At 48.5% G+C, this 9,825-nt stretch overlaps 1 protein-coding gene across 2 annotated transcripts in view; it reads right to left on the bottom strand.

The window, feature by feature from the left end:
* Positions 1–5,304: 5,304 nt before the first annotated feature.
* Positions 5,305–9,825, bottom strand: part of KCND3 (potassium voltage-gated channel subfamily D member 3) — a 209,817-nt gene continuing 205,296 nt past the window's right edge. The window contains exons 5-8 of one of the 2 annotated variants that reach the window (XM_058716206.1): positions 9,441–9,530; positions 7,922–7,978; positions 6,500–6,747; positions 5,305–5,754 (exon numbers count right to left, since the gene is read on the bottom strand). In XM_058716206.1, coding sequence (XP_058572189.1) covers positions 5,553–5,754; positions 6,500–6,747; positions 7,922–7,978; positions 9,441–9,530 — 597 coding nt within the window. In that variant the 3' untranslated portion in view covers positions 5,305–5,552. The remainder of the gene's footprint in view (positions 5,755–6,499; positions 6,748–7,921; positions 7,979–9,440; positions 9,531–9,825) is intronic. The other variant, XM_058716207.1, reaches the window with a different exon arrangement.

Raw genomic sequence — 9,825 nt, 5'->3', positions numbered from 1 at the left:
TTTAGTTTTAAGACCCTGGTTTAGATGAAGGAGTAAATATATTCTCAGCAGAACCAGTACTGCTATGTAAAGGCAGATTTTCTTTTAGTAATACGGGGCTGGTCTCAAAATAGGGCTGTTGACAAATGCAATCCAGTGCTTGTGGACATCCATGACTAAAGCATGGGAGCAGGCAAGATCTGTGATCCAGGTTGTCAAGAGGTTGCTTGCGTTGAGGGAGGGTGGAGGAGGGAAGATGAGACGAGACCCTTACACACACTTCTGAGATTCTGTGGCTTTTCTTTGACAAGATAGAACGCCCCTCTGTTCAAATTACCCGTATTTTCTAGTGTATAGCAGGAAAATTGGTATTAAAACAAACATTCCTAATCACATTAGGGTTTGTGGCACATAGTCTGTTTAATCCAGATTGGATACATCAGGTACAGCAGTGGCACATGACTCAATACTGTAAATGATAATACGTTTTAACATATGCACTACAGTTTCAAAAGAAGACGACAGGAAACTCAAGAGTTGTTTTTTTTTTTTTCATACAAAGTTTTCACATGTTTTATCTTCCTGCAGTTTTGTACAGTATTCCTTTGCTATTGTCATGTTGGTAAGCAAAGCCCATTTATTATATGAAAATAGAAAAGAACACACTTGATGTTTTTCACGATAACATTAATGGGGAGGTGACCTCTAAGGAAAACATTACATTGGAATGTCTGATTATCAAAAATATACCATCCCTCCCACCTCCCAGGTTTGTAAAATAGTCTATTGGTCCAAGGAGCCCCCCAGGATTTGGGTCAGTGCCCTACACTGGTTTAGAGTGACATCATCCAGTGTAGTTAAGTAACCTGCTAAGATAAATGTCATTCCCACACTTGATGAGAAAAACATAGAACATTCTGAATAGAAAACAAGACTCAAAAGGAACCCCTTTAAAGCTATTTCTTTTTCCGATAGCCACTTTCTCTTCATGATCCTGTTTGGGCTCCAAGGGTCATGGATCATAACAATGGTTTTCCTTCATCCAATCAGTTTAAAGCTTTGCAAATGAGACTTCATAAGGAAATCAGAAAGGGAAAACAAAAGTCTTCCAGGTTCTTGTTATGGTTACCATGCCAACTAGTTTAGAAGGGAAACTACTATTGCCTTAGGTTAACAGCATTGGGATCTTTCTGCCTTGTAGCTACCTGATAATTGAAGTGAGGGAGCCTGGACCACTGGACTTCGTTGATAATCTTAGAATCTAGATTTAGCTCAATTACAACCACTACCTCTGCAAAGTTAAAAAGTCAAGGAAAAAAATCTACATACGCGTTTCAATGTACACTTCTGCCTATATTCTGGCCAATAAGTGACACGATCCTGAACTGCAGGAATGGTAATTTGAAAACTAGGTAAAAGTCCTTAGCACATTCACAAGGTGACTCTTGTTAACCATGGATCAGCATTAACTGTCCACTTTAATTTCTGTTCAAATTCTTTGTTCCCCTTAGTTTTACTTTTCTACTTGCTGGCCTTAAACTCCCATGTGATTGTAGACTATGTCCAACTGTCACTGAGAATATCTGGTCTTTCAGTCGGAAGTTAGTCCTGAATTTGACATGTTCTAAGAATGGGGGATGAAGGCGAAATCGTACAGAGTTTGCTTCTGGAGGTCCCGGTTCCCGGTGCTCCTGAATGGAATGCTTCCTCCCCCTAACCACCACCCTTAAAATCCAAGTATTAAAAATATAAGCAAGCCCCAGAGTAATGCAACATGATGTGGAAGAAAAATCTCAGGGCGAGAAGTCTAAGCCCTGGATCACAATCACGGTTCTGCCACTCACTTGCCATGCTGTGTCACTCAGTTTCTTTCCACCTGTTTTCCCTCTCTGTGAATCAAGGACTTAGTCACTTGACCCACTACCATCAGAGATAGTAGTAAGGATCAAAAGGACCCCGGAAGGGATGCTTTGAAATGTTTTAGCCCTCTCTTCATTGAGAAGAAGTAGCATTCGACGGAAGGAAAACTGTTCACTTGTTCACCTTTTGTTTGTTTGTTTGTGTTTGTTTTGGACAGAATTGATAGTCCATAGCTGGTTCCACCCAGAGAATGGTGGCTTCAAAAGATGGTTGGTATTAGCACAGTCAAATGGTTTCCAAGGGCTGTGTCCAAGTGGTATTGACACTTACATAAGACTATGTCTCTAATTACAGCATGTATTCTTTGATGGGTCTTCTCCAAAGCATCACTGCTCCTAGAGGCAGCGAATGTAGTGGAAAAAGCATTAGACTAATAGCCAAGGGCCTTGTGTTCTGGTCCCAGCTAGGACATTAAATGATTGCATGACCTTGAGCAAGTGACTTAATTTCTCTGGGCCTCAGCTTTCTATGCTGGAAAATCAATTAGATATTCTTAATGCCTTTTAGTTCTAATACATTCTTAATACGATGTTTTCTAAGTTTCCATTCATTTGAACATAGCCTATTACTATCATTATTTTTAACCCTCTCTGATGCTTAGTGGGACTGAATGGGGCAAGGTGTTTCGGGAATCTTCTATTATGCTGAACTGGTTCAAGAAACTCAGCAATCATTGCCCCAGAAAGCCATTGCCTCCAGAAAACCCTGATATCCCGGTTCTTCGGTCACTGGCCAATGAGTTAGTCATTGAACCGATCCAGCACACTTAGGCCTTTTTGTTTACTCACAAAAGTCTTCTAGCAGTGTAGTCTTGCTGTTCTCTCTTGTGTAGAGGAGTCCTTTTCCTGGGTTGACATCTCTTGGACCATTGGTGAGCTGGGTCTCTTATCCCTGGCTGCAGCTACGTTGGGGGATGGAGATGAAGGGGACAGTCTGAAGTCTCTTAGGAACTGGCTTAATGTGAGATTTATAAATGAAATTGAAGGAATACAAAATAGTTAATTAGGGTCAAAAAATGAGAAATGATGTGGGACATGATTTTAAAAATTTGTTCATTAACTTTTGTGGGAAGCACTAACACGCTCAGTCATAACGATCAGTCATTATTCTAACCCTGTGATGACCGGTTCTTAAACACAGGCAGTTTGTATGTGTATGCAACCATGTTCCTATTTACCTCTTTATTCCCTACTCCGCACTCAGTTTTTATTCTTTTTTAGTAGGCTCCACGCCCATCGTGGGGCTTGAACTCATGACCCTGAGATCAAAAGTCATGTGCTCTACTGACTGAGGCAGCCAGGCACCCTGTCACTCGGTTTTTATGATGTAAACTTAGATACTTAGATATGCTTAATTTTGTTCCATTACCATTCTTTCAAAGGAAATAATCCGTTTCTAGTCCTTTGCCTGCCCTCTGCATGGAGTCCAGCCCAGTCTTTCCCCTTCCCTGATGGGATATGTGTATGAAGTGAACGGATTTAAGTACTGATTCTCAGGTGTGTTTAGGTTGTTGTTATTGTGTGTGTGTGTGTGTGTGTGTATTCCTGTGTATATATTCCTGTGTATATATTCATCTGTAGTTGCAAAGCTTTTCTGTCTACTTAGACCACAGGCTCAGAAGGCCAAAACCACCCCATTCTCATGTTAGGGGGAAATCCTGGAGGCTGGACCGAGAGAAAGGACTCAGTCAGTGGTCAGTGAGGATAGTATAATGAGATAAAGGTCGAAGGCTCCCTCTCCTCTGCCCTTTTGCACACCTTCTGGTTAGGAGCCATCTCAGAACCCACTGGCCTTCCCCTTCCACAGGCTCAACAGAGCTGGGGACATAGGGAAGCCCACTGAAGGTGTTCTTAGGTTCCTGACTAGTGCAACTTGTCTAGATGGCTGTGGCGGGCAGAGAGGCTCTTGGCCTACAATTGAACTGCTAACCACTAAACTGTAGAATGGATGAGGAGCTCCTGAATCTCAGAGGCCAAGCCAGAGAGACTGCAACTGGGGAGGGCGGGAAGGGGCCTGTCTCTCATCCTGAGGCCCGCCCACCTGCTCTGCTCTAAGCAGTGAAAATGGTGGGAGGCTTCCAGAAATGCTTTTCCCAGTCCCACCAGGGTGCAAACCACTTGAACAGGTTCTCCAGAACTTAACAGTCACTCCCTCACTTGCACGGAGGTGATCAGGCTTCGCCCCCATTTCAGTTACCTTCAGGGACATCAGGCCTGAAGACTCTTCAGACCTCAAGTCATTTTTCAGACGATGTAAGACTCATCTAGAATCTCTCACTTGCTTTTGCACTTTGGAGCATCCTTCACTGAAACACACAGGCTCGATCTTCCGCAGCCTCCGGATGGGAGTTGCCTTAATTGTAAGGTAAGCCAGAACCTTTCCCTTTCTGCATGAAACTGCTAATGGGGCCTCTTGGCAGAGTTCCGATGGGCTTTATGGTGGGTCCTGTAAGAAGGGTACATAACAAGGTGCCCCCGGGGCCGACTACAGCTGTGAGCCCTGGGCTCTTCTCTCTTCACTGGCACACACCAGACTCGACCACGCCTCTCAGGTATTGGCTATTTCCTGTGTCAAGATCCCAGCGTGAAATTTCTGGTCAGTCCCTTTTTCCCCCAAACACCAGTGGTTCCAACCACAAGGGAAGCACTTTGTTCTATAAAGTGGACTTCCCTCATCCCTAAACTCTCCCTTTTTGGCTTTATTCTTTTTTCTTCCACAGCTGCATTCACACAGATATAACTTGCAGGCACGAGTCTGCAGGTGCTTGGCAGTAGGAGAAGGCTTTACTAACACGTCTCAGGATCACCGGGGTCCATGTAGAGACAGATGGCTGGACACAGAGAAGAACAGCCAGGGGGTGAAGCAGAGAGGGACAGAGACAGAGGACATACAGAGGGTAAGTGTTGCTGTGTGGTCAGTTGGCAGCTCTGTGCAGGTCAGCTGGGCAGTGGGGGCCCAGGCTCAGTTGACCTCACCCACCTGGGGGAATGGAGAGAGAACTCAGCAATAACGGACTTCTTAGCCTAAAAGCTTCTGCTATAAAAGAAGGAAAAAAAAACCCTCACAAAATGCATTGTTTTGGTTCAAAGGTATTGGGTCCATGGAGAAAAATATGTCACAAAAATCCGTTGGTGTTTTGTTTTCCACCTTTTCCCATGAATAAATATTATCCATTAAGAGCCTTGAAAAAGGTGCTTAAATACACAGTGTTATATTTTCTTCCTGTTTTGCATGTGACAACTCGGCCTCTGTGCTGCTCTTGGTCTTGTATTTTCCTCACTGGGGGCTCCAGAAACAACTGTTATTTGGTCTGAGGCTCCCCCCCTTCCAGGCCCCATCCTGGCACACAGCCTCTATACCACCCTCCCACCCCCGTCACCCCATCCCCCATCTCCCCCCACCCCACTTCCTCTGGCCCCAGATGCAGGGCCACAGGGCCACAGCCACGGCCACGTCCGTCCGTGCTAGCAGCAGTGAACCTCGGGTGCCCCTTTGCTGCCTCCTTTTCCTTCCAGGCACAAGTTTCAGTGCTAGGGGTGCAACAGGGCAGGCAGAGATAGCGAGGACGGGGAGGGAGTGGTCCCACTGGCCACTCACCAGCATGCCAGCCCCTTCCACTCCCACTCCCCGCGCCGGCCCTCTGTCCAGTGGGTTTACAAGGCGGAGACCTTGACGACATTGCTGGCTATGGAAGGAATGTTCGTGTTGGGGCCGGGGCTGGCAGGGGGCGGCCGGCTCTCCCCCTCTGGGGTTAGCGCTGGTGGGGTGGGGATGCTGATGATGGCTGTGGTGATCTGGGATGTTTTGCAGTTCGGTCTCAGTCCGTCGTCTGCTTTCAAGTTAAGGCTGGAGCGACTGGGGTAAAAAAAAAAAAAAAAAAAAAAAAAAAAAGAAGAAGAAGAAGAAAATAAAGAGTGATTTGGTGATGGTTCTTCTTGCTGGTGTCCCAAAGCGTCCTTGACTCCGACATGTCTAGCTCATGGTAACTAGGAGGAAGCTCCAGTGTCCCTCTGTCTCCGTTTTTGGTAGTTAGCCTGTCCCTACCCATTCTAATGATCATTTCTAACAATTGCAAAGTCACGTATGCTGGGCTTTGGAATTCAGGGGATATGTTAGACTGTACCCCCTCCCACGACTGTTTACCTATCATTTGTGGCATTTTTTGCTTTCCCTGAATTCCTTGCCACTCACTGGAGATAGTGGGAAGTGGCCTAAAGTGTAAGCAGAGAAAGGAGGAAAAAGGTCAGTCTGTGGTTCAACAGCAGCCTGAGATGAGCCATGTCTAACACAAGTGCGACACTTGTTTCCTTGAGAAAACAGTCCATTCTTTGCACTGGGGTACATCCCCCCCCCCCTCCCGCCCTCACCACCACCATGGCCAGTTACTGTTTCTGGTATCTTCCGGTATCTAACCCCACATTGGGCCTAAACCTGCTATGGTGTCCTCCCAAGCATCTGAAAAGCCTTTGGGTTAACCTGCAAGGATGATGCATTAGATAAGGGGGAGGGAGGGCTGGGGGTCTCCTAACGCGGAGACTGTTTCCTTCTGTGACTGGCGCGACTCAAGCCTTGGGGACTGGCAGGGATGGAAGCCACCTACCTGGTAGTGAGCGAGGGCTGCTCGCTGCCCTGGATGTGGATAGTGCTGAGCTCTTGCATGCTGCGCAGGCGAGTGGCCGGCAGGTTGGAATTGGGCAGGTGTGTGGTTTTCTTACTGCGGCGGGAGCAGCAGGTGGTGGTGAGGCCCGGGTGGCTGGACAGCGAGGGACTTCTTGTGGACGGGTAGTTCTGCATCGAGCTCTCCATGCAGTTCTGCTCAAACATCTGCTCATCTATAAACTCGTGGTTCTGCGGGAAGCAGGAGGAGAAGTAGGAAGAGGAGACGGGAAGGAGGGGGATGAGCCCCCCATGCCCCGTGGGGCCGCCTGTCTCTGTCTGGGCCTTGAGAGGAAGGCTCCCAGCTGCGCGGAGCACCGATAAGCATCCCAGAGGGGCGATGTCCCATAAGCACCAAATGAAGAAAGAAAAAGATTCCTATTGGGAGCCCTGGCCATGAAACCGAAGGGCGGGGCCTGCATGTTAAATCCTGCTGTGACAATAACTTCACCTGCAGCTCTGAGCTGAAGGGATACAGAGGGCCTGAAGGGGTGTAGTGGTGTCCTTAGAGCTAGAAGCAGACTTTCCTTGCTTGGCAAGGCTTGCACACGACCTCCTGGAAGTGGCAGACAAGGAGTCACTGGCCTTGGGTAGCCAGTATGCTAGGCAGTCTTTAACACTAGGTTGGATCTAATGGGTGACATCTGTACGGATCTTGGGTTAGTGTGAGACATCAGCTTTTAAAGGCCCTGGATTATTCACGGAATTGAGAGGGCTTTATTTACTCTTGGAGGCCCGTGGGGTCAAAATGTCAGGGTTATGATTTCTTTTAACTACGGTGCTTCCCCCTCCCCCCCACCATCTGATTACAGGATACGGACCCCTAATATATCCGGAGGCACAGGATTCCCTAAGTCGTTAATGTAAGCATGGGAAGGGATGCTAACAACAGCCTTCCGGTGCTGAACCCAGGATAACTTAAAAAACGGCTGTTTCGCCAAGGTGACTAAAACTCTATGGCATGAACGGTCTGGCCGAGGCCGCCAGTGTGAGGAGAAAGTCTGGGGAGAGGGAGCATGAGAACAGCGTACAGAGAGAGACCAGCCCCGGCAGCCAGTACCAGGAGTCCCTGCAGGGCCGGAAAGTGGCACACGGATGCCCAGGGGATAGCAACATGGGTGCCACGTTCCGCCACCCCCTCCGCACCCTCAGGGAGGTCAAAAGAGGGAATCAGAAAGGCAGTCGGGTTGTCGGGCACAAAAAAAGCCTGAGCTGGTACTGGGTATGGCAGTAGAGGTAGGAATAAGCCCCAGAAGAACCAACGGCACATGCAGAGAACCAGACCGGGGGGCGAAGGGAGGAAAATCCACAGACTCAGAAGAATCAGAGAGAAAAACACATCAATTGAATTTTTAAAAAGTTATACCTTGATGGTGGAGGTTCGTACAGATAACAGGGGATCATCCACAAGATAGGACAACCCCTACAGGACAACATGCCAACAGAAGATAAAAACACCATTGATTGTACATTCCAGCATTCCCAAGCTCAGTACCGACATTCAGTCCCTCCATCCCAACATTCCCCGCCCCCCCACCCCGAAATCCAGCATTCCGTCTCTTTCACCCCAGCCCCCAACCCCCACAGTCCGACATTCATTCCCTCAAATCCAGCATTCCACCCCTTCAATGCCAGCATTCCGTCCCTCTGGCCCCAAAGCCTCATTTCTTCAATGCCAACATTCCAGCCCTTCAAACCCAAATCTTTTTACCCACATCCTTTCAGTTGACACATTCCACCCAGCACATGCAACTCGGAAAGGGCAGTTGGATCCGGGCCTATCCCGTTGGCAAGCTCCGAGTCTTTGAGAGAAATTCTAGATGCACCTGTACAGTTCTTGGCTGTCAGACATAGTTGATAAATCCGGGAAACTAGGGTTTTCAGAGTACTTTCCCATTTTGGAAGCCCTCTTTGGGTTCAACTGCCATCCATAGTGTCCACATTTGGCTCATACTTAGAGGTATCTAACATCTATTCCCCCTGCATCTAGAGGCCAGGATATGGAGCATTCGGAAGTAGAAAGTTCCTTCCTTAGGGTGCTGAGCCCTGACCATGGGCTCTCTAGGGAGGGAGGGCCTAGAAAGGAACAGGGAAGGGTTTCACCGTGTCTCTCTTTGGTTGTCCACCCTGACTTCTCCTCTTCCTTGCTATTCCTAACACTTGTTGCCAAGGGTCCAGGCTTGGCCCCACTGCCCTTCCTTTCAGTCTGTGAGGCACAAACATCATGCCACATTCCAGCTACGGCATCCTAAACCATGGCTCTATTTTAACAATAAGCCCTGTAGAGTCTGAACTCCCTGGGAGCCACAGGGTGATGAAGAAGCGGTGGTACTGATAACATCCTTGGCCAGAGAAATGTAGGCACCGCCTCCTTCATTCACTGTCTTCTGTCCTAAGAGCTATGTAGGGAGCAAAGGAAGGACTCACAAATTGCAGCAACCTAGCCCGAGGGATAGGACAAAAACTGACGCCCTTCTCCACACTTCTGTAACAATCTAGGATAAATTCAGCCTTAGTTTTGAAGAGTGATGGCCTTCGGAACTGAGAAACGGAGAGGCGGAGCCCTTAGCTCTCAGTGATCACAAAGTGGGCTATGGGGACTATGTAGGGGTCTGCAGAAAGGCTGGGGGAGGGAGGACCGACCTCCTGCGCTGCTGCAGGACAGAGCTGGCCTCCTACCCGGGTGACTGTGCCCCACTCACTGGGGTTTTCCCCCTGAGGGTTAACAGAGAACCCATTGCTACTTTTTGGATCTAAAGGCGACTCCGACTTCTGAAGCCTGGGCCCAGAGCGAGGCCATGCGCACAGAGTTCTCTGTGAGTTCTGGCCCTCAGAAAAGAGTCGGGGGTCAGGGGTGAGAGGAAGCGCACTGGGCTGGGACTCACAGTGGTTTTCTCCAGGCAGTGCAGCAGGTGGTGGTGCTGGCTCTCGATGAGTGAAGTGGCCTTGCCCGTGTGCTCCTCCTCTGGGGTGCCCTAGGAAGAAAAACAAAAGGCTAAGGATGAAGCTGGTGACTCTTCCCGTCTCCATCTCTTCACTTCTCCACAGGAGGTGGGAGAGCACCAGAAAAATCGGGATGAACCAAATTTCAGGGTCACCATAGAACATGCTAGCTTTCGGGCTGGTGGCCCTTGGTCTACAGCTGGGTTAGGGGTAGTGGTGATAATCCTATGGGAGAGGTCTGTGGATGGGGCCGCTCCCTGGAGGGTCTGGAAACGTCTTCCTTAGGGTTCGTGTTGGGGCTTTGGGGTGGCGGTGCCCCTGGGAAAA

The sequence above is a fragment of the Neofelis nebulosa genome, chromosome 2 (assembly GCF_028018385.1).
Source record: "Neofelis nebulosa isolate mNeoNeb1 chromosome 2, mNeoNeb1.pri, whole genome shotgun sequence".
Lineage (NCBI taxonomy): Eukaryota > Metazoa > Chordata > Mammalia > Carnivora > Felidae > Neofelis > Neofelis nebulosa.
Note: the sequence above shows the minus strand (reverse complement) of the source record. Positions and strands in the feature narration are given on the sequence as shown.